This window comes from Lepus europaeus, chromosome 4, assembly GCF_033115175.1.
Source record: "Lepus europaeus isolate LE1 chromosome 4, mLepTim1.pri, whole genome shotgun sequence".
Taxonomy (NCBI): domain Eukaryota; kingdom Metazoa; phylum Chordata; class Mammalia; order Lagomorpha; family Leporidae; genus Lepus; species Lepus europaeus.
The window spans coordinates 149,552,158-149,577,087 of NC_084830.1; the positions used below are offsets into that span (position 1 = coordinate 149,552,158).

The following is a 24,930-nucleotide window of genomic DNA, read 5'->3' on the forward strand; positions in this document are numbered from 1 at the left end:
CGTATCGTTAGGTAGACAGTCAAGATCTAGGTAGGCAGCACGTTTTGGTTGGGGGAAGGTGCTTAAAAAGTTGGACTTTGTCCATTTTTGAGATAAGCGGTGAGTCCCATTTCTAAGTGGAGCTGTGAAGTAGGACTCCAGTTATATACAACGGAGAAGGCAGGGCTAGAGATACAGATTGGAAAGTTAAGTCGTGGATGGCATCTGTGGCAGGGAACAGGTCCAGGGAGTGAGAATACAAAGAGAAGAGATAAGAAAGTGAATCCTGGGCACTCCCATGTTCACAGGTAAGGTCCAGACACGGGGACCACTTAAAGCCATAAGAGGCATCCTTGAACCTGGTATGTGTTAGTGTATGATGCTACAGACACGCACTAACAAAGTAGGTTCTGAATCTGTAAGGGTGAAGGCTAGACCTTCGGGACAGGCACTTAGCCAGCAGCTGAGGACTGGAAGACACCTGTGTCTTGTATTGGAATGCTTCGGTTCAACTCCTGGCTCTGGCTCCTCATTCCGATGTCCTACCTAAGCAGAGCCGGGAAGGCTGCAGGTGATGGTTCATACTGCTGAGTTCCTGCCTAGCCACTGCCCAGATCATTCACTGCAAAAAATGGAGGAGTCAATCAGCGGGTGAGGATGCTCTCTCTGACTCTTGGTCCCTCTGCCTCTCAAGTTAAAAAAAAAAAAAAGACATGAAGACATACAAGAAAGAATGACTGCAAGGAAGAGAAGACAAGGACTACATGTTCAAGTTTGTCATATTCACTTGGGTAACAACAACTCTCCTGCAAGGCCACCTGGGAAAGCTCTATGCCCTCTTCCAGAGAGTTTCCCCCACTGTGGTCAAAGCCCATTTCTATTTGCATCTGCACATTTAACTCATTAACCCTATGTCAACTTGGGATGTAATTGATGTAAACTCATTTCATGGTTGACGGAGCTACTCTGATAAGCAGGAAACTGCCCCTAGTCCCAGCCTTTGTCAATCTGGGGGAGGTGAGGCTGGACTGTCAATCTTGATGACCTCAAAGGGCAGGAAATTCAATGACTTGCGCAGTATCACTTTGTGAATTAATGGAAAAGCTCAAATTAGATCTTTGATTTTTTTTTTTTTTTTTTTTTTTTTTTTTTTTTTTGGACAGGCAGAGAAGACAGTGAGAGAGAGAGACAGAGAGAAAGGTCTTCCTTTTGCCGTTGGTTCACCCTCCAATGGCCGGCACACCGCGCTGATCCGAAGCCAGGAGCCAGGTGCTTCTCCTGGTCTCCCATGGGGTGCAGAGCCCAAGCACTTGGGCCATTCTCCACTGCACTCCCAGGCCACAGCAGAGAGCTGGCCTAGAAGAGGGGCAACCGGGACAGAATCCGGCGCCCCAACCGGGACTAGAACCCGGGGTGCCAGTGCCACAGGCGGAAGATTAGCCTATTGAGCCGTGGTGCAGGCCATCTTTGATCTTTTTAATCTAAATCTTTTTACGCCTTTTCTCCCTTTTGGGGAAAATTTATCTTCAATGGGAAAATTCCAGCAGTTTATCAGTCCCTGAAGATTCTCATATTTCCTGGTAAGCCCTCACTGCAGAGCAAAGAACAACCATTTCTGGGCTTGACCCTGTGTCCATGGAGAAGCGGTCAGGAACAAACAATCTAACGAGTAGGCAATGTGAAGAAAGGCAAATACTGAACCAAATAAACAATCTCAGTTATAAAGTGTCAAGTTAATTTAATGTCAGCTGTGGAAAAACCTTACTAACACATCTAAAATAGTAACAGATAACTCAAGAGGAGACAGGTATAACATTTTCAGAGTTTCTTATATTCTTATTTTCAGTATTTCATGTGTGAGAAGACAGTTTAATAAAATTTTTATTATTATCAAATTTTTATTTTAAAAATGGCCATAATGTATTTGAATAGACTTTTACAATCATTGTTGAAGGATTTTTATCAATGAAAATGCCAACTGTTTTTCAACATCCACAATAGTTAACTTCTAATGGCATGCATAGAAAACACTACAATTTTTTTGTTTAACAATAAAACTCTATTTATATTGGGCTTCCTGCTTTGCATGTTTCCAGATATATTTCAAAATTAGGTTGTAAGAATCAAAGGCCAAGCCGGCGCCGTGGCTTAACAGACTAATCCTCCGCCTTGCGGCGCCGGCACACCGGGTTCTAGTCCCGGTCAGGGTGCTGGATTCTATCCCAGTTACCCCTCTTCCAGGCCAGCTCTCTGCTGTGGCCAGGGAGTGCAGTGGAGGATGGCCCAAGTGCTTGGGCCCTGCACCCGCATGGGAGACCAGGAGAAGCACCTGGCTCCTGGCTCCGGATCAGCGAGATGCGCTGGCCACAGTGGCCATTGGAGGGTGAACCAACAGCAAAAAGGAAGACCTTTCTCTCTGTCTCTCTCTCTCACTGTCCACTCTGCCTGTCAAAAAAAAAAAAAAAAAAGAATCAAGGGCCAATCAGAAGAATTAGGTATTGTACCCTATTTTATATGAAAACAGAAACTGTGGCTCGGAGAGGAGACATGCCCAGCTGAGATACAACAAGAAAGCTTAAACGGAACCTAGGCCTTTCACTTCATAGCTAACACACAATCTGATAGCTTCCACAGAAAGCTTTACTTCCTAGGAATCAATAAATAAGGGACATGGATATTCATAGAGGAAAGGATAGCTTGAATGGTTTTAAACAAACAGATTTGAAGACATGTATATATTTAGTACTTACTTATACCTTTGAAATGTAAATATTAAGTGCTAAAATTACCACTTATTTTTTTAATATGTTCACCTTGTTCTAAAACACTCCAAAATGTGTTACAAAACTTAGAAAATTCCCTTGGAATTCTGCTAGTATTTAGATTGCGAACAGTTACTTATCTTAGCGCCTCAGATCTCTACATTTCTAGTTTCTAAGCAGTATGAGGGCTCTGGTACCTTGCCAAATGCTTTTATATCCATTATGAGAATGCTAAGCATATCTTTGATTTATTTAAGGATAATTGAGTTTAAAAGAGAGGTGATTTTCTCAACAGTCTAATAGTATGCTTCAAATATTTCAGGGAAAGAAATCATAAAAATGTATAAATATCCAGATTACAGAGACAAAAATCACACATTCCACATTTTACAGAATATCTTAATGAAACTAAACCCTAACACCTTGATAATAAAGTTTATATTAATTTGAAAGCATCATTCTTTAAAGATTCCTACAGTGCAATGAGAACATTTTCCTAAAACATAATACTTTTATTTAAAAAACAACATTTTTATGCAAGATACAGAAAGGGAAAACATAATAATGAAATTTTTAAGGTTACACACAAATTAAGAAAATGATAACATCATTGAAGAGTAAATGTTCTTAATATTTCCATTTTCTATAGAAAAGAAAGAATAAACATTAATGTGCTCATCCAGGGACAAGGTAACATGAAATCTTCCAGCCTGTGACTCTCTTCTGACTCACCCAAAATAAGACCCGTAGGACATACAAATAGGTTCACGAAACCAAGAGCAGGTCAGCACCATCTGATCTCCCCACTATTAAAACTCCATTCTCTGGACTCTCATACTTTCCTTTTCCCCATTTCTTCCCTACAGATAGCAAAGAAAACTCTTAAAATGTTGATAGATTCTTTTGGAGAAAATAAAGCAGGCGTTCTTTATTTTAAAAAATCTCACAGTGCCATCATTTGTTGTCTTTTATCATTCATTTTATTACTTCCAAAAACAAAATGACTTGAATAAAATACAGTGAAGTATTTAGGGGGTCACTGTAGGATAGTCTTAACGTTACTAGTGAAACAGAAATGCAATTTATATGGCTTTAATGAACAATATTATCAAAAACCCAGGTGCTTTAAAATGCTTCTCTTTTGCTGGCGCCGCAGCTCACTAGGCTAATCCTCCGCCTAGCGGCGCCAGCACATCAGGTTCTAGTCCTGGTTGGGGCACCGATCCTGTCCCGGTTGCCCCTCTTCCAGGCCAGCTCTCTGCTGTGGCCCGGGAGTGCAGTGGAGGATGGCCCAAGTGCTTGGGCCCTGCACCCCATGGGAGACCAGGAGAAGCACCTGCCTCCTGCTATTGAATCAGCACGGAGTGCCGGCCGCGGTGGCCATTGGAGGGTGAACCAACGGCAAAGGAAGACCTTTCTCTCTGTCTCTCTCTCTCACTGTCCACTCTGCCTGTCAAAAAAAAAAAAAATGCTTCTCTTTTTGTAATGAGAGTTCACTAATACATTTTGTCAAAGTATTACTAAATGAACAGAAGTATCTAGATCATAAGGGTGCTTCCTAGCTTTCATGAATTTCTTAGCTTTTTTTGAGAAAAGAAGGAAGTATAATGTAAAAAAAATATTACAACAAATATATATTATGTCTTCAGGATGTCAAAATGTGGGCATTCTACATTGAAAGGTATACACAAAGGTTAGACCCACTTAATTTGAAAAACAGTCATCTTACAGTTGCACCATAACATACGTCTCTGCTTTGCTAAATGGTCCCATAGTCTTCAGAATTCTTGTGCACCAGATTCCTACATTCCAATATTCTTTACCTGAGCCTATTTAACATATCAAACTTAACAGGCCCAGAAGAAATTAAATTTCCATCGTTCAAGTCTTGTGTTTCCTCCTCTCAGCAAATGGTGTACAGTTTCCCCAGACATGTGAGCTCACATCCTGGGCCTCACCCTTGATCCCACCAGATCCTTCCTGCCCCTTTCCTAACCCAACAAGTCCTGGTGGCTTTCCTTCCCAGCGCAGCCCAAAGGAGTCTCATTTGTTTCAGTTCTTCCTTCATCTTTTGTCAAATGCTCTGATGAGAATAAAATTCAACTTTGTCTTTCAGGGTCTGCAAGGGCACAAGCCCCACAAGGTCTGGTCTGTGGATGGCCCGGCCACGCCCCCCTTCCCTGCAAGCAGGCAGGCTGTGTTCCCTGCCATGTCTCCTGTTCCAGTTCCTTCTGTCATGACTGAAATCCGCACCTTCCCTGGGCCTGGATCCTCAATGTCCCTGAGCTCAGAGGTCACCGTCTTGGTGATGTCCACCCCACAGGCACAGTCTGATCAGCAATACCCAACTCCCGCCCATTATTTCCATCACCTCGTCCTGTTCTGTCTTCATACTACTTGCCCTGTCTGTAATTACATTCTTCACAGATTTGTTGGCTTATTTTTTTTCTCTCTTCATCCCATAACGAGGGTGTGAGTTTTGTGACAGAAGAGAGAAGTCACCTGATGTGTCTTGGGTGGCCCTGTCTATCCAAACATACAGTGTTACTTGACTGAATGCGTGAGTGACATACACAATGCTCATGTCTAAAGTTCTACCACATCCCTCACTGAACCATGTTAAAGGCAGCAGTAATATTAACAAAATACACAGCAATCAGAAATTGTAAGCTGAGGCTTCTCTAATGTGGAAAACTAGGCAGAAGAGAAGTGGGGAAAAGATGCTTTTCTTTCCTGGTCTTGGGAGAAGAGGACCATTGCCCCACCCATCTCTAACAGGACCCAGGCCCACTGGCTTTTCCAAGGATACCTCTACTGCCAGCCGTTCTAAACAGGCATGTCTAACATTTATGCCCAAAGAACTTTTGGTAACTGGAGTTCTGAGAAAGAGAAGAAAGGAGAAAGGGTTAGAAGGAGGGGATGAATAAATACTGCTGGTCACAGAAGATCTACCTTAGGGAGCTTACAGGCAGCTACACAGCAACACTCAGCTCACCTAGGGAATGTGCCTGTAGGTAAATCTCCCTTGGAACACACTACGTACCGTGAGATGGACAGTGAGTCTGCATTTGCTTAGAGAACACATGATTCGGTTTTCTCCTATTTAAGGACTTCTTTCAAATGAATGTCTGCGGGGCTTCTGAACACAGCTTATGAGACACTCAGTGACCATTCCTCAAAGGGAGGGCTGCTGGTGTCACCTGTTCGGTCTCCAGCCCCACCTGCATCCACCACGACGCTGGCTGCCCTGAAGACACTGTCCCTTCCCGTCAAGAGAACATCACAGGAGGGAACACTGGAGGCCAAACAGCGAGATCCCTGAAGTCAGCAGGATGACTCTCTCCTTGTCCCAGTTCCTTGATGCCAAGAACTGTTTGTGCTCATTTTGTGCAAAATCAACAAAGGGGATTAGATAATCCCATGCTGTTTTGCTTTAAAAACTTGGTAAGTTTTCCTCTGGGCAAAGTAATTTTTATTCCCCTCTGTCTTCTCCTCAATTTTCACTTAAGTAAGAATTAGAGATTATTTCTTAAACATGATTTTTTTTCTTCTAAGAGACTTAATTAAGAATTAAAACTAAAATTAATTTAAAATGAAGTCAGAAATTCCATTTGTAATTCTAAGTCCTCTCAAGTTCTCTATAGCTACAGCATTTCCCCAAAATTAGTGTAATACAAATTCAGAGAAGTGGACAGGATATTTTATTTTATAAAAAAAATTCAAAGGAAAATACTCTGAGTAAAAGAATTCTAGCCAATATGACAAACTATTAATGCCTTTATTACATGAAGTAAGAGTTCAAACAGATAGAATAAAACATTATACACTGAAGAAAAATATGAAAAAAGGACTCAGAAGAGGTATTTTAGAAAGAAAATATATCTGGAAAATGTTCACAGCTTGGCAGTGACCTTGATAGAGAAAATCAACATATGTTTGTTTCTAGTTACTAAACTATGAATAATATTAAAAAATCATTTTTTTTTTAAAAAAAGGGTAGGTATCCTTATTAAAAAAAAAAAAAACACTATTGAGAAGCTCAACCAAATGGAGTTTCCTCCCCAATATTTGAAAGCATGGGGCATAGAAACTGGCCGGATCTTGGCAACTTCCCACATTTCCGATTTCTGAGGGGGCTTGAAGGAGCTTGTGTTTATAAAGCCCCAGTACAAGAACATTATCTGAGTAACATCGTGCACTAATAAAGGACTGTGAAATAGAGGTGATTCCACATTGCAAATGCAATTCTAGATCATCCTAAGCACTTGGAAAAGAATCTGGAAATACACCCCAAAAAAACCACAAAGGCATCCATCACTATGACCATATGCTTTCATTTCTGAGATCCCGGACTGGCTAAACGGAGAGAAGACACTCTTTGTAGCATGATGTGACTTGTTGAAATTTTTGAGAAAAATAAGTTCATGTATTCAATCATTCAAGAAATGCTGGGGAAAAAAGTGACCTTGGAAGAGCTGACGTTGCTGTTACAAGATGAGAGGAAGCAGGAATGGATATTAGCATCTTCATCCAGATAGCAAGAAGATAAAGAAATTCATTAGGTAACACCTGCTAGCTCCTGTACTATTTGTGGTCATGGGACCTCACTGAAAATGGCTTTAATCCTACTGGACATTAATTCTTACTGGCATTAATTCTGAGTTTAATCTTACTAGACATTAATTCTTACCGGCATTAATTCTCTAAATTAACCTAGTCCAGATATCAAATGATCAGAGACTATAATGAATACCAGAAGAGAGAATATGTAAGGTTGTGGCATGATGACTTTTACATTGGGGCTATTCTGGTAGGACCACATCCCTTACCTGAAGCAGGGTGTTCTTGAACAGAGAAGAGTTCAGGAAACCTACAACATTCCCCTGGAACTTTAGGTCTAGTCTGTGAATCCATGAAATCTATGGTTATGTTAAGCAATCCTGAAAAGATGCAATACGAATGGCTCCTGCCTCCAGGATGTGGATCTGCAGCAAGATTGGAGGTCTCATCACAGTAAACTCCAAGATCAAAATGATTAAAAGCATTTAAGAAATTGGGTTCTTTAATCTCACTTTTTATTTCAGTTTTCATGTCCTTTGTATAATCCCACATCAAGAGTAAAGTCTTATTTAACTGTCTCCAGCCTAGTCTCAGCTGTGCCTTGAGTAATTAGAGGAAGAATTCTACACGCCTCTTCTAGCCAGTGGGAATGAGAGACGCGACTCCAGGACCCCAACCCACGGCAGGCAGAGGTAATGAGCAAGACGACCCCTGGCCTAGGAAGGCGTGTCTCAGAGCACAAGGCTCTCTCACCCCAGGCCCCTGGCTTGGGAGGCATCCTCCATCGCATTTTCAAAGGGACTAGCACTGAATCGATTAAGGAGAGAGTCACTTCTTTGCAGACCCAAGAATGTTTACAAAATCAGAAAGTTAAAAAATAAGCATTTGGAAAGCTAAGACCAGGAAAAAGAAAATAACTTCTGAGTGCAAAAAAGCAAACAAACCAAGAAAGACAAACTTCAGACTCTTTCAATCCTCTCTATTTTTTGTTTTTTAAGTGATGCCAGTTGAACAAAACAACACAGAAATGACTCCTTTCGGTGGGGACACACATGCAAATCAAAGTACATTTCATTTTAAATTTAAAGAAAAACAAACGATGAATCATTACAAGAAAAAATCAGCTAAAAACAAGGATTATCAATTTTTCTAAAGAACAGTACTTTAGAAGACTATCTACTTTAACCCTGGAATCAGTGACTTGTGCAGACATCCCAGGCGTCTCCCGGAACGTGAAGCACACTCTGTTTGCGGGGACTGTGTTATGAGCCTGTCTGTCTGCGGCCACACAGCGCTCACCTCTGCTTCCCCAGGTTTCCGCTCCTTTTCTCTGACTTGTTTGAGGCTCACTTCCTCTTGGGGGACTGCACACATCTTTTACAGTCAGCTAAATTATGTTCTGGAAGAAGGTACACTATCACAGGAAATAAAATGTACATTTTCTCTCTCCGTGTTTATTCTTCCTGAAACACTTCTTTTTGTCTCGGGTAACGACGATGACTCTTACCTTAGGCTGTCTGCAAAGGTAGCGGCAAAGTTCTCCGATGTACTGAAACACCGTCACATTGTACTTCTTGCAGTCATTCCAAAACTGGCTTGCTGAGAATTTCTTCTTCAACACACAAGTGGCACCTATCAGAAAAGATAAAAGCAGACACCAGAGGAAAAAACTCTCAAGAGCAGAATTAGCATAAAACACAAAGGGCGCTGCTCTGTATAGAACAAGTCTGCTCACTTCTAAGGCTGTCATAATCCACCGTTGATCATTTACATCACGCTCACTTGAAAACATGAATTTTATGGTCCAATGACTCTTAAAATTATCCATGTTGTAATTCTGTTATTTCCACTGCAAATATGCTTTTAGCAACACAGCAGATAAAAGCAACAGTCAAAATAAATAGCAGAGTTGCATGTATCAGTGTGACCAGAAATCATGGTCTTCACAGAGGCCAAGAACATTCGTTTTTGACCTTGAATGTATGCATAGTATATTTTCATTTATGCATTTATTTCAAAGAGTTACAGGAAGAGGGAGAGGGAGAGGGAGGGAGGGGGGAGGGAGAGGGAGGGAGAGAGAGAGAGAGAGATCTTCCACCCTCTGGTTCACTTCCCATATGGCTGCAATGGCTGGGGCTCGGCCAGCTGGAAGCCAGGAGCCAGCAGCTTCATTCATCCCAGTCTCCCGCGAGGGTGCAGTGGCCCAAGAACTTGGGCCATCTTCCATTGCTTGCTCCAGATCATTCGGAGATCACAAGCGGAGCAACCAGGTCTTTTTGTTTGCTTGTTTTTGACAGGTAGAGTTAAACAGTGAGAGAGAGACAGAGAGAAAGGTCTTCCTTCCATTGGTTCACCCCCCAAATGGCCGCTATGGCTAGCATGCTGTGCCGATCCGAAGCCAGGAGCCAGGTGCCTCTTCCTGGTCTCCCATGGGGTGCAGGGCCCAAGCACTTGGGCCATCCTCCACTGCACTCCCAGGCCACAGCAGAGAGCTAGACTGGAAGAAGAGCAACCAGGACAGACTCCGGCACCCCAACGGGGACTAGAACCGGGGTGCCGGTGCCACAGGCAGAGGATTAGCCAAGTGAGCCGCGGGGCCGGCCGCAATCAGGTCTTGAACTGGTGCCCATATGGGATGCTGGTGCTACAGGCAGTGGCTTTACTCACTATGCCACAATGCCAGCCACTGTATATAATATTTTTAAACCCTAGGTCAGCCTCAACTTACCTTGAGGTGAAGAGTTTGTAAGGCAGAGTTGTAAGACAGCACCAATCAAATGCTCATCCCTGATGGTAGAACCTAACTTAAGCAACTCACTCCCCAGCCACCCTGAAACCTTTCATTTCAGGAGTACAAACCGCATGGATTTCAAAGTACAACTTTAGGAACATGGTGATTCCTCATGAGTGTGTGCTATATGAATAAACTCCACGGAACATTTTCATATCTTGAATCTCATCATTGTTTACTGTGGATATTGTTCATATTCTAAATGGAGTATTCTAAAAATTACTTCATAGCAAGTTAGTCGTGTGCAGGTAGTGGTAGATGATCTCCATGCATTATTTTAGGACTAGTAACTGGCACATCATCTCACACACCTGTGAATGGAATCCATCCAGTAGCCAGCTCTACCAACTGAGCTACTGAGTGTCTGGGGTCGACAGTTTGCAAAGATGGACTTCCTTCAATGCTGTTGCCTTTGCAAAGTCAACCTGCTTCTTCCCTCTTAAAGTGGGATCTATTTACTTCTCTCATTTTCAAATCTTGAATCTGGGCCAGCCTGGGGTGACTCGCTCTGATCAATGGAATATAATGAAACAATCTATATGACTTCCAAGATTAAGCCTTAAAAGCCATGCAGCTCCCACATTCACCCCCTTTGTATCCCCCCACCACTGATTAAGGCATCTGGGGTTTGAGCATAGAGGATGAGCTCCCTCCAGTCAACAGCTAGCTCCAACCTCAGGGCCAGTTCCCCAGGCCACTGCTCTTCCTTGCTCAGGACTGCACTGAGCAGGTCCTGAAACAGAGTCCCTTTAATAAACATTACAATTAAACAACATGCCTGCAATCACTCCAAATGTCGAAGACTGACAATCAAACTTCAACTAACACAAGTTCTAATTTTTAGGCATTTTGAAAACTTATCAAAAAGAAAACAAGATCTTACCCAGCTCAACACATCCACCAATTCCCAGGAGAGAGCCCGAGCTGTGGTACAGAGGAAGGGTTATGTAAACAATGTCATCTGCAGTGCAACCGAAAGCCCACAGTCCAGCGGAGCCCTTGAGAGTCTGCAGCTGACTGATCACAGCTGCTTTTGGCAGACCTGGAAGGTGAAAAGAAAAAGAAATATATATGTAGGAGGAAGGTTATGCTAGCATCAATTACAACAGCAACTGAGACAAAACACACCAAGTACTCTAGGTGCTTTAGAAGAGAGCCCACGTAAACGAGAGCTGCTTGTCTGCATCTATCCAGAAAGACCAAACCACAAAACTGAAGACACTTTTCAACTACTGCACATTTCGAAGAGTCAGAACTGCTGCAAGAATGACCACATCTGGGCCGGCGCCGCGGCTCAATAGGCTAATCCTCCGCCTTGCGGTGCCGGCACACCGGGTTCTAGTCCCAGTCAGGGCGCCGGATTCTGTCCCGGTTGCCCCTCTTCCAGGCCAGCTCTCTGCTATGGCCCAGGAGTGCAGTGGAGGATTGGCCAAGTGCTTGGGCCCTGCACCCGCATGGGAGACCAGGAGAAGCACCTGGCTCCTGGCTCCGGATCAGCGCGGCATGCCAGCCGCAGCGCACCTGCCGCGGCAGCCATTGGAGGATGAACCAACAGCAAAAAGGAAGACCTTTCTCTCTGTCTCTCTCTCTCACTGTCCACTCTGCCTGTCCAAAAAAAAAAAAAAAAAAAAAAGAAAGACCAAATCTGAAAAGGTAAACTCCAAATGAGGCAAGTCAGAGCATCAATACAGATTACATTTGAAGTAGGAATTTCCTAGTGAACACCCTCGAGAACGCAGCCACTCATGTCAGCCTGTTTGGCAAGTCTGGAATATGATCATTACAGAACATCAGATTCCATGATGTATGATATTGACACTGCTTCCTATAGGCTTGACTCAGAATCCTGACACAACCTGGAATGACACAATCCCAAATGTTGAAATCTTAAAACATCAAAACCCCTAAAGGTTAAAACCCTGAAACCTAAAAATTCCAAAAATATTGTTTTGTAAAAAAACAATTTAGGAAATCCTCTGTGGGGCTGGTGCTGTGGCGTAACGGGTTGCACCACCGCCTGCAGTGCCAGCATCCCATACGAGGGCCAGTTTGAGTCCTGGCTGTTCCATTTCCAATCCAGCTCTCTGCTATGGCCTGGGAAAGCAGCGGAAGATGACCCAAGTCCTTGGGCTCCTACACCCACAAGGGAGACCTGGAGGAAGCTCCTGGCTCTTCGCTTTGGGCAAAGCTCTGGCCACTGTGGCCAACTGGGGAGTGAACCAACGAATGGAAGATCTCTCTCTCTCTCTCTCTCTGTGTGTGTCCCCGTCTCTCTCTGTGTAACTCTGACTTTCAAATAAATTAATGAATCTTTAAAAAAATCTCCTAGAAGACATTTATTTTCATTTTTAAAATAGAATTTACTTGAGAAATATATAAAAACACAGCATAATATTTTGTGGCTACTTCACACAATAAAACAGGAAAAGTAATAAGGTTCTGCAAGCATAAACAGTTCTACTAAAAACTGTCACAAGAGCAAAACATTTATGAGCTGATGAACCACATCCATAAAGAGATAAGTCAAAAAGTAAAATGCATAAATCCATGTCACAGTTGCCGGTAACTGTACGCACCTGGTTTTACAGCTGCAGTCACCTGAAATACCATGACGGACAAACTCAGTCTGCGGTGAAATCCATCCAAACCCACAGTGGTCACCAGTGCATACCAAGCAGTCACCCCATAAGCCAAGACCTTGCAAAACTGTCCCTTTCACAAAAGCAGATGTATAACAAGAACAACCCTTTCATTTATTATAAATTATCAGTATTTTTTTTTTTGACAGGCAGAGTGGACAGTGAGAGAGAGACAGAGAGAAAGGTCTTCCTTTTGCTGTTGGTTCACCCTCCAATGGCCGCCGCGGTTGGCGCGCTGCGGCCGGCGCACCGCGCTGATCCGATGGCAGGAGCCAGGTGCTTCTCCTGGTCTCCCATGGCGTGCAGGGCCCAAGCACTTGGGCCATCCTCCACTGCACTCCCTGGCCACAGCAGAGAGCTGGCCTGGAAGAGGGGCATCCGGGACAGGACCGGTGCCCCGACCGGGACTAGAACCCGGTGTGCCGGCGCCGCAAGGCGGAGGATTAGCCTAGTGAGCCACGGCGCCGGCTAAATTATCAGTATTTTTATGTATATGCACAATGCTTATATACAAAGTCTAAGTGATGTGATAACGCCTTCCTACAGGGTCAAAACAGCAAAAAATCCATAAAGTAAATTAGAACCCTCTAGTATCCTTTGAAACAAGATTTATTTATTTATTCATCTGAAAGGCACGGTTACAGAGAGAGAAGGAGAGACAGAGAGAGAGATTTCCCATTTGCTGGTTCACTCTCCAACAAGCTGCAACAGCTAGGGCTGAGCCAGGCTGAAGTCAGGAGCTGGGGGCTTCATCTGGGTCTCTCACAGCACTGGGGCATCCTCTCTTGCATTCCCAGGTTCATTGCCAGGGAGCTACATTAGAAGAGCAGTATCTGGGACTCAAACTGGTGACCAAGCTGGTTGCCTGAATCACAGACAGCAGCTGGACTTGCTACACCACAACGCTGGCCCCTCTGATGTCTTTATACAATTTATACCTCCAGATTGGAAACAAGTTAGGATGAAACATACAGCATAATGAATTATAGAGAGTAATACTGAAACCTAAAACAGTAGGGAAATACAAGAAAATTCAACATAAGAAAAAGTGAACTACAAAGAAAGATTATGGGAGAAGCCATAGAATCAACCAATTTCCATAGTCACGGACTCCACTCTGATGAACAGCTGCTTTTTATTCTTTTAGGGCATGGTTCTCCTCAAAGCACATGTGGGTATTTATTTCTTATGTGGTTCTGTCCTTTTTAAAATGTCACAATTTGATGCACACTGACATGAGCATTCCTTATTAAACACTCTCATCTCCTGTGCCACGCTTTGCTGTTGTTTTAGGAATGGAGAAATTCATTCCACATGCATTTGTGCACACATCACAGATCTGTCAGGAACCTCAGCACTTCCGCCTGTTTGCCTTCTTATCCAACTGCGCACAAAATGGTTCTGGAGCCAGCCAGGAACTGCTGGCTTCTTCAGGCAAATGCAGCTTTAATTCATTAAAAGCTCCTAGAAATTTATAAGCCAAAAGGAATGTTAATGCAAACAAGTGATGCATTTTAAAATGTTTTCTTTATTGCCACATTACATGGCTAATCTATTCATTTGATTTTTCCACCACATGGTTTTGGCTGAATGGGAAAAAAAAAAACCACTTTACTAGCAACAGCTTGAAATCTACTTTTAGCCACTTTGCTTGCATCTAATTCTAAATCTATCATCGTGGAGGCCAGTGTGGCACAGAGTGTGAGACCACTGCTTGAGACACCAGCATCCCATATCAGAGGAAAGGCACCAGTTCAAGTCCTACCTTCACTTCTTTCTGAGTCAGCTTTCAAATAATGTTCCTGGGAGACAGCAGAAGATAAGCCAGGTACATGGACCCTGCCATCCACGTGGGAGCCCCCATGGAGCACTTGGCTCCTGCCTCAGACCTGGGTATTGTGGTCATTTGGGGAGTGAACCAGTGGATGACAGATCTTCTTCTGTCTGCCTCTCTCTCTCGCTTTATTGCTCTTTCAAATAAATAAAAGAATGAACAAATCTTTTCAAAAAAAATCTGTCATCATGGTTTGGGACTCAACTGAAATCCATTTTTTTTTCTGCAAAGTCCACCAAATTTTCAAATAAGCATTCAAAAAAATGGTTCACTTTTTCCAGTCATTAGTACATAAACAAATGAATATATTTTAGAATTTTCAGATCTAATGAGGGCATGAATATATATACATAAAAATATATATGAATAAATACATATACATATATATATGGCAAAAACAAGTGTCATCCAGTAGACAAAGTAGACATGAGTTCCTCTACCTTAGATTTAGTGGGAAATTTGTCTTCCTTCTTCAATACTCAAAGAATAGCTTGCATCCAATGTGTTTTGTGAAAGACCCTCTATATTAGCAAGTGTCTTCAGTTAAAACAATCACTGTGCTAACTGTATTCCTTTTACACTCTGAAGAGCAAGGATGACACGATGTCGAAAGGGACAGAGGGTACATGACTGAACCATCTGACAGTGGGGATTTCTCCTGTTGCTTGTCAGTGTTTTCACCTGTTCTATGATCTTCAAAACACCTGCTGCACTTGTATTTGGACAATGGTTGTAGTCTATACATTTTTGAAGTATAGACATCCCAATTGAAAAATCTACTTGGTTGGGCTGGCATTGTGGTACAGCAGGTTAAGCTACCAAATGTCATGTCAGAATCCCATATGGGTGCCAGTTCAAGTCCCGACTGCTCCACTTCCAGTCCAGCTCCCTGCTAATAATCCTGCAAAGGCAGCAGAAGACGGCCCAACATATTGAACGCCTGTACCCATGTAAGAAACCCAGATGGAGTTCCAGCATTCTGGCCTTGGCCTGGCCCTGGCCCCACCCCAGCTATTGCCAGGAGATAGAATCTCTCCAACTGTTCCTCTCTCTGGAACTCTATCTTTTAAGAAAGCAAATCTGCTTTTTCCCCCATCATTGCAATTGTGATTTTCTGTTTCCTCAGCACCAATAATACTCGGCTTTTAAAATTTGTTCTTTTACCATTCAGTCCCCATTGTCTTTAACACGATGCAAGTGTCCTGGGTGCAACTGTAAATGGACCAGTTGCTTCGCTCCAATCTGGTTTTCTACCTCTCTTACAGAGCTTCCTTTTTTCCCAGTGAGAATCATGGTTTTGGAAATTTCAGCTTTCAGGATTTCAATCATTTGGGGCATTTGGTGGGCACCATGATTTTAGCATTTTTGAATAGGGATTTTGATCTTCCAGGATTTCAATATTTGGGATTTTGCCATTCAAGATTGTATCAACAGGAAGCAGTTCCATACACTGATAAGCTAAACAAAAACTTCCCTTCCAGTTTTCTGTTGTAAACTACCAATGACTCATAAAAATTTACAGTTGCAATTAATGTATAAAATTTATAGTTGTAATTAATGTATAAAATTTATAGTTGTAATTTGTGTATAAAAAGATTGCATTCTTCTTGGCATTTCTAGTCCAAACGTTTTCCAAATTGTTACAAACTTTTTTCCATTCAGAAGTAAGTTTTAATAATTTCATCCAGTTAAGATAATCAATCACATATGAACTGCTATCATTAGCAGTTTTATATGTTCGAACCTGTATTTCCTTATCACCAAATTTGTTTTCACCATGTAATTATTATCCTGGTAATTAATTTGTTACATTTAGCTGTATTTTAATCATATCCATGTCCTCTATGTCAGTTCAAATGGTCCTGGTATTTCTAGAATGTCTTCATGCAGAGCACACCATCTCAAAACTACCTCATCAGTAATATTAATTCGCTTCATATAATGCTACTTTGACAAGATGTATCATTGGATTTCTTGGAAATCCAGAGACCAATGTCAGAGAAATGACAGGAAGCAAACACAGGGCAGGATCAGCAGTGACAAGTCACAGTCAAGCTGCTAGTGGGACCCTCTTCTGTACCCCACGGACTGATACAGTCGTCCTCTGCAACATGTCTGCAAACTTGGTGCACCTACTCTGAATTTATTTCCCTGTTCTAGGAATTAACTCCCAAGGCTGACAGCGTATCTCCCAGATTTGGATACTACTTTGCTCTTGTTTGCTTCTCTAGGACAAGAGTTCTACATTAAAATACACTCCCATGTGTAGCATCCCAACTTTTACAGTCCCCATTCCCTATGGATCACTACATGCCTCTGTGGGTTTGCTCTCCCTATCATGGCTCAATTTCCCTTATAAGAAGGTACTTAAAAAGTCCACAGAAAAGAGAATTAAAAGAAAAGATGATTTGGGTCCAAAAAAAAAGGAATTCATGCAGTTTTTCCACAATTCACACTTCCTCCATCTTCTTGAAGCCCACCTGTATGATTCTCTGTCCCCCAACTGATGTCTTCACCCACGCTTGCTGCTCTTGCTATCCCCTCACACAGGTCTCACTCACATAATCACTTCTGTCTGTTCCATGCAAACTCAACCCTGATTTGGCTCTTGCAGGCCTTCTCTGGTTTTATAAGATACTTGTTCTTCAGTATCAAAGGGGGTTGGTTCCAGAACCTCTCACAGATATTAAAATTCACAGATGTTCAAGTCCCTTAAATAAAATGGTGTAGCATTTACATATAATTTACATAAACCCTCTCATAATTTGAATCATTCCTAGATTACTCATGGTACCTAATATAACATAAATGCTATTTAAATAGTTGCTATACTCCATTGCTTAGAGAATAATGATAAGCAAAAAGAAACCCACACATATTCATTATAGATACAATTTTTCCCAAAATATTTTGAATCCATGGTTGGTTGGATCCGTGGATGCAGAACTCACAGAGAGGGAAGGTCAACCCCAGTCAGCCATAACCAGAGCTGCTTATGCAATGCGCACTCAGCGGGGCCACAGCCTTACTCAAAGCAGAGGTCATTCTCTGCAAGTTCACCTTATCTACTGACAAAAGCCAACGTTTTCATGGGATTTTGGTCACAGCAACACAGCCAGCCCTGGACCACAGTCTGTAGTGATGTACAGATACTCTCACCAGGCAGTTTCAAGTCCACATCATTGCAGCCCCTGTTCTGGTATTTTCTGACAGGCTCTGAGCCCCATTTCCATGAACTGGACTGGACTTGATCTTGTACATGAAACTGATGTTGTCTGACCTACCACCCTAACGAGATTCATTTATTAATATTCCCAAAAGATATCTCTGTAGCTATTCTAACAGCTTAGAACCTCACAGCCTATGGAGTTTATTTTCATCCACATTCATAGAGAATCTCTCCAAATTTCCTTCGCAAAACCATGTATACATATCTTGAGTAAGAGTAGTTCTAGACTTGATGGCTGAGAACGTAACGTCCTTTGATTTCTCATCCAAAGGAGCAAATGCATGAAAGTGGTCCCCTCTCACGCTTCTTCAGTCGCCATATCCTCTACTCCTCTCAGTGTCTCTGGATCTCATGGCAACTCAACTTGAAAAACTAACATTTCAGGGCCAGCATTGTGACACCGAAGTTAAGCTTCTGCCTGCAGTGCCAGCATCCCATATGGGCACAGATTTGAGTCCTGGTTGCTCCAGGACTTTTTTTCTTTTTATTAAAAACAAGAAGAAAACATAACATATCAATTTAAGCCTTGTCAAATACAGGAGGACCCAGCTAATTCTCCAATTTTATGTTCATGTTACCCTTTCAAATCCCTTCTTAGAATAATTAGCCATGTTTTACTTAATTTGGTTACATTTAAGTGAATTATTAATTCATTCTTATTAATTTATTAGAAACCACCCAAGGTACTCAATAGTTATTTTTTTTGACTCATTTTATTTATCTGAAAGACAATGTTAGAGAGGGAAAGACAGAGAGAGACAAAGAGAAAGGTCTTCCATCCACTGGCTCACTCCCCAAAGGGCCGCAATGGCTGGAGCTGAGCCAATCTGAAGCTAGGAGCTAAGAGCCAGGAGCCAGGAGTTTCTTCCAGGTCTCCCACGTGGGTGCAGGGGCCCAAGCACTTGGGGCCATCTTCTACTGCCCTCCCAGGGCATAGCAGAGAGCTGGATTGGAAGAGGAACAGCTGGGACTCCAGCAGGCACCCATATAGGATGCTGGCACTGCAGGCTGGGGCTTTAACCCACTGAGCCACAGCACCGGCCCCTCAATATAGTTTTGTTAATACATGAGACAAAACAGACACAAACTTGTCCAACAAACTTAGACGATCAAAGGTTGATGGGGCTTAGGGTTTGAAAGAAGGAAAGAAGAAGCAGAAGAACAAATGAAGTTTGAGAAAACATTTTAGAGCTCCCTGTTACAAGATTTTGAAGCACGCTGACACACGAAAGAGCCAAAGAAGCCAAGCGAGAAGGAAGCTAGATATTTCTGTCAATGGCCTGTCTCAGATTTATGTGGCCATGAAATTCCTTTGCAATTTTTATTTCATTTCTTTGAAGACAGTTCCTTGAGAAAGGCCACCTCGATGGTCTCTAATATCCTTGTCTTTTCTGACCTTTTACGATTCCCTGGCGCTGGAACTCTTCGACTGCTACTAGACAGAGCACACCACTGGGGTGGGGCCCAAGGAGAGGGGTGAGGATGTGTCCAGCGACTTGGGGATGAGGAGGAAGGAAGAGTGGATGATGCGAGGAGGAAGCAGAGATGAAATCTGCCCAGGGCAGTGGCTCCTGGCAGACAGCTCCTCCCACTCCTCGTGCTCCTTCCAGGAGCCCAGAGGGCACTGCAGCCCTGTGCAGGCTGCACGGTCTCCCCTGGACACTGCTGAGCCTACCTGAGCTAGGCCAGTACAATGAGAACCCTGCAGAGACAGCACACACATGGACCAGACTGGAGATGAGCGCATCAGCGTGTTACCAAGGTAACATGTGTGTGCTGAGTGCACAGACACCCAAGAAGCTAAAACATGAGGTGAGGCTTTGAGGAACATGGACTTGCCCCGTCCCCGCCCTGAGCTCCAGGGAGGCTCAGGAATTTAGGTACCAAGAATCCAAAAAAGGGGAAGATCAGCGTGGAACTGCATACAGGAAGTCTATGGGAAGTTCTGTTCAAGAAGCATTTCAAGGGCTGGTGCTGTGGTGTAGCAGGGTACGCCTCCGCCTGCCGGGCTGGCATTGCATAGCGGCTGCTCCTCCTCTGATCCAGCACCCTGCTCTCGCACCTGGGAAGCAGTGGAAGGTGGCCCAAGAGCTTGGGCCCCTGCACTCATGTGGGAGACCCGGAAGGAGCTCCTGGCTTCTGCTTGGTCCAATTCTGTCGATTTGGGGCACTCTGGGGAGTGAACCGGCAGATGGAAGACCTTTCTCTCTGTCTGTAATTCAACCTCTAAAATAAATAAACAAAAAAATCTTTAAAAAAAAAAAAAGCAGCAATTGTAACCCTGGATTGCTTCCTCAGAGGTTTATTCTCTGGAAAATTACCAACTTGTAGACACACCAGGAACAGGGGAGTTTGGAGAAATCAGGGGAGTAGGAAGAAGTCTGTATGCTTTCACTCCTCCAAATTCCCCTACAAAGTACTCTGGATAATGAACCCCGCTAGTAAGTAAGTCCCACCTAGGAACACAGGCCTTCCAGTCAGGATTTGGTTTGCTTTGTTTTCTTTTTTGCAGTCTGCATTTTTAAATATAAGGTGACAAAGATTACCAGATATTTGCGGGAATACTACAGGACAAAGGATAAAGACTAATATGGACTTGGAGTCAACAGAGCTAAGATAGAGGAGATATTGCCAAGCAAATTTTGTCATTATTCTGCATAATATGAGATAATGATTTATCAATAATAAATATATTATGGCCGGCGCCGCGGCTCAACAGGCTAATCCTCCGCCTAGCGGCGCCGGCACACCGGGTTCTAGTCCCAGTCGGGGCGTCGGATTCTGTCCTGGTTGCCACTCTTCCAGGCCAGCTCTCTGCTGTGGCCAGGGATTGCAGTGGAGGATGGCCCAAGTACTGGGTCCTGCACCCCATGGGAGACCAGGATAAGCACCTGGCTCCTGCCATCGGATTGGCGCGGTGCGCCGGCTGCAGCACGCCAGCTGCGGCGGCCATTGGAGGGTGAACCAACGGCAAAGGAAGACCTTTCTCTCGGTCTCTCTCACTATCCACTCTGCCTGTCAAAAAAAAAATAATAATAAATATATTGTAAGTATAGGAGCACAGGCATTCAAAGAACATAAAGTTTGGAAGTTAAAGTTAAGTTCTCAAAAAGTGAATTAAAAGGTAAGAAAAGAAAAATAGAAAAGATCTTCCAGAAGGGCTAATATTCACACAAACAGGAGTTCAAAAGATTGATGAACAAATAAGCAAATAGGATGTAAGGGAATCTGCAGAAAGAACAGAAATAATGAAGGAAAGAGAAGATGATGCAGACTTTCTTTCAAATTTAAAATACCTAGAGCATGAGATTCCAGACTGGAAAGGCCTATGAAATTCCCCCCAAAAATAATAAATCAGACCAGTCTCATGACAAATTATCATGGTGTTACAGGCTACTGCAGGCACATAAAAGATCCTAAAAATTCAACAACAGGGAAATAAAAGAAATTACTAGGTTACAGGCAAAGGATAAGAAATCAAATATTTATCAATATTATACTGAAAGTCACATGACATTAGAATAATGCCTTTGAGCCGGCGCTGTGGCTTAACAGGCTAATCCTCCGCCTTGCGGCGCCGGCAAACGGGGTTCTAGTCCCGGTCGGGGCACCAATCCTGTCCCGGCTGCCCCTCTTCCAGGCCAGCTCTCTGCTGTGGCCTGGGAGTGCAGTGGAGGATGGCCCAAGTGCTTGGGCCCTGCGCCCCATGGGTGACCAGGAGAAGCACCTGGCTCCTGCCATCAGAACAGTGCGGTGCGCAGGCCGCAGCGCACCTACCGCGGCGGCCATTGGAGGGTGAACCAACGGCAAAAAAAGGAAGACCTTTCTCTCTATCTCCCTCTACTGTCCACTCTGCCTGTCAAAAATTAAAAAAAAAAAAAGAATAATGCCTTTGGAACTATCATTCTAGTGTAAGGGTGGAAAGATATTTTCTGGGGTGAGCACTGGGTATTGTGGCTTCTTATTAATAAACACACCTGGGAGACGGCAGGTGATAAGTTAAGTACTGGGTCTCTGCCACCTATGTGTGAGACCTGGATTGAGTTCTGGGCTACTGGTTTCATCCTGGCCCAGTCCCGGCTGCTGTGGGCATTTCAGGAGTGAACGAGAGGGTGGGACAACTCTTCCTTACTCTCTCTCACTATTCTGCTCACTCTCTCTGTCTCTACCTGCAAGTAAAATACATATATGAAATATTTTTTTAAAAAAATAGAGGCCTGCATTGTGTAGTGGGTTAAGCCACTGCCTGCAATACTGGCATCCCAGACAGGTGTCAGTTCAAGTCCCGGCTGCTCCACTTCCAATCCAGCTCCTTGCAAATGCTCCTGGGGAAGCAGCAGAAATGGCCAAGTGCTTGCTCCCCTGTCACCCACGTGGGAGACCCAGAAGAAGCTCTTGGATCCTGGCTTTGCCTTGGCCCAGCCCCAGCAGTTGCAGCTATTTGGACAGTGAACCAGCAGATGGAAGATCTCTCTCTCTCTCCCTCTTTCTCTCTGAATTTCAGCCTTCCAAATAAATTAAAAAAAAAAAAACTTAAATAATTTTCAGACATCTGATGACTTTAAAAATCTTACCTCCTGACTATTCTTTTATCAGTTACTGAAAGCATACACTCAAAATAAAAAGCAAACCAAGGAAACAACTTTCAGATGTATGAAGAAGTGATCCAAAACGAAGGACTGAAGGAAATTCTCAGGATGATGGTGAAGAACGAGCCCAGGACAGCAAGGGGACAATCGGTCAGGACGGCCACTTCTGGCGGAAGCGTCTGGCAGAGAAGTGGTGTCTGCAGGTGAGCTGCCTTCCTGACAATGCAGGTGGGGTGGGCATTCGCCCACGTGTAGGCCTGCCGCGTGTCCTCTGACCCTCAGCTGTACCCCATCGCTTTAGCCCAGCTAACTTCCCTCCCTTTGTGACAGTGACACAGCGGGCTTGGTCCTCATCTCAACCACTGGAAACCCAACACAACCCACACTTGCTTACTATGCTGAAACCCGAAGAACAATGTCAGAGTCAGGCCCGGCGCTGTGGCATAGTGGGTAAAGCCGCCACCTGCAATGCTGTTATCCCTTGTGGGTGCTGGTTCAAGTCCCAGCTGCTCTACTTCCGATCCAGCTCTTTGCTATGGCCTGGGAAAACAGCGCAGGATGGCCCAACTCCTCGGCCCTCTGCAACCAAGTAGGAGACCTGGAAGAAGCTCCTGGCTCCTGGCTGGGCCAGGCCATTGTAGCCATTTGATGGGTGAACCAACAAATACAAATCTCGCTCTCTGTCTCTCCCTCCCTCTCTAGTAATTCTGCCTTTCAAACAAATAAGTAAATCTTAAAAAAAAAAAATCACTCATGCAAATAAGTTCCTCCATTCCTGGGTGCTTTCTTTAAAGGAGCCAATCATGGCCACCACAGGACCGCCTGAGGGGTAACTCCCACTGCCTGGATAGCTTGCAACAGGCAGGGTCCCATAGTGTCCCCCTCCCTCTCTCTCTAGTCCTTCTCTCTTCTCCATCCACTCGGGGACTCTGAACCTCCGAGTGGCACTCTGACCTCTCTCCAGCGACTAATAAATTTCTTCTGTTTCACACACGTTGGCTTCACGGCTTCATTACGTCTCTCCTTCCACAGACACACACAACACCCCCCACTCAGGGCTCTCCTAGAGAGTGACCATCGTGGCTTATGGCCAGTACCCACAGGAAGGCCCCAAGACCAAACCATGAAGACAGCACAACAATACAATCATTAACAGTGCCTATAAAGCAGTTACAGATGTGTGGAGAACTAAGTGAGCAAGCAAACAAATGAGAACAACAATTAAATCCAGATTGAGAACAGTTTTACATAAACGGCCACAAATACAATTCCTTTAGACTGTGCGGCTCAACTGGATGCCCAAACTGATAGAATCCTAGGATGACGCTGGGGATGGAAAGAGCCTGCAGCAGGGTGGTATGAACACAGAGGAATTCCCCTCTTCCACAGTAGGAAATCAGTAGATATTTGTTGGTATCCATTCAGTTCCCAGTTAAGATATTCATTCAATTTGGAAATCAGGAGGTAATTAAAAAAAAAAAAAAACATACTGAAAGTAGGTGTTTCAGGTAAACAAAACCAGAGAGATGAGCAGGATACTTTCCTCCAAAACTCCTAAAACGATCAGTTTTTTTTTTCAATTCTGTTCTTTTGTATATTTGTATAACTTTCATACAAATAAATATTGAACAAAAAATTAGGGGCAGTTATGTCCTACAATGCTTAGAATGCTACTTGGGACACTCTCATCCCATGTCAAAGTGCCTGTCCAATTCCAACTTTGCATTGTAGCATACCATGGGAGGCAGCAGACGATGGCTCCATACTTGGGTCACTGCTACCCACGTGGGAGACCCAGATTCAAGCCCAGGTGCCCAGCTTCGACCTGCTGACACTCCAGCCATCACAGGCACTTGGGGAGTGACATATCACATGGACGATTTCTCTCTCCCTCCTTCAAATAAAATGAAAATCGACCCTTTAAAAATGTTAGTCATGCTTTTACTTTTATCCTGTTGTGAAAATGCCCGAGACACCTGGTTTTCATCCTACAGAACAAAAAGCTGCTACGAATGTGCTCCTAGGATGGGTGTTAGGGGCACAGTGAGTTAAATTGCCATGGTGATGCCCACATCCCATCCTGGAAGGCCCGAGATCGAGTCCTGCCTCTTATTCCCTGTCCAGCTCCCTGCGTGCACAGACCTTGGGGTACAGAAAGTGATGGCCACGCAGCTGGGGCTGTGCCACCCATGTGGGGGACCTGGATGGAGTTCCTGACTCCCAGCCAGACTCTACCGAGCACTTGGGGAGTGAGCCAGCAGAAAAGATCTTTCTCGCTTGCTTGCTCTCAATCTTACAAAAAATAAAAAGAAACTTTTATTAAATTAGAAAGAAAAAAGAATGTGCCCTTCTTGTTCTGTTCGGATGGGGGAGGTGCAGCTGTGGAGACCAGAACCACTCTGTTCTCTCCTGAGAAAACAACTGTATAGAGAAGTGGGTCCAGTGTTTCTGGACATTTTCAAAGAATGTTTTCAAAAGTATTGTTTTCTTTCAGAGTTCAAAGTCAGAAGGAATTTATGCTGACAACGTGATAGAAATTAGCATTTT

At 43.7% G+C, this 24,930-nt stretch overlaps 1 protein-coding gene across 1 annotated transcript in view; it reads right to left on the bottom strand.

Moving 5' to 3' along the window:
- The window catches only part of SLC27A6 (solute carrier family 27 member 6), an 80,258-nt gene that overhangs the window by 37,613 nt on the left and 17,715 nt on the right, over window positions 1-24,930 (bottom strand). The window contains exons 3-4 of the mRNA XM_062189227.1: window positions 10,976-11,134; window positions 8,809-8,933 (exon numbers count right to left, since the gene is read on the bottom strand). Coding sequence (XP_062045211.1) covers window positions 8,809-8,933; window positions 10,976-11,134 — 284 coding nt within the window. The remainder of the gene's footprint in view (window positions 1-8,808; window positions 8,934-10,975; window positions 11,135-24,930) is intronic.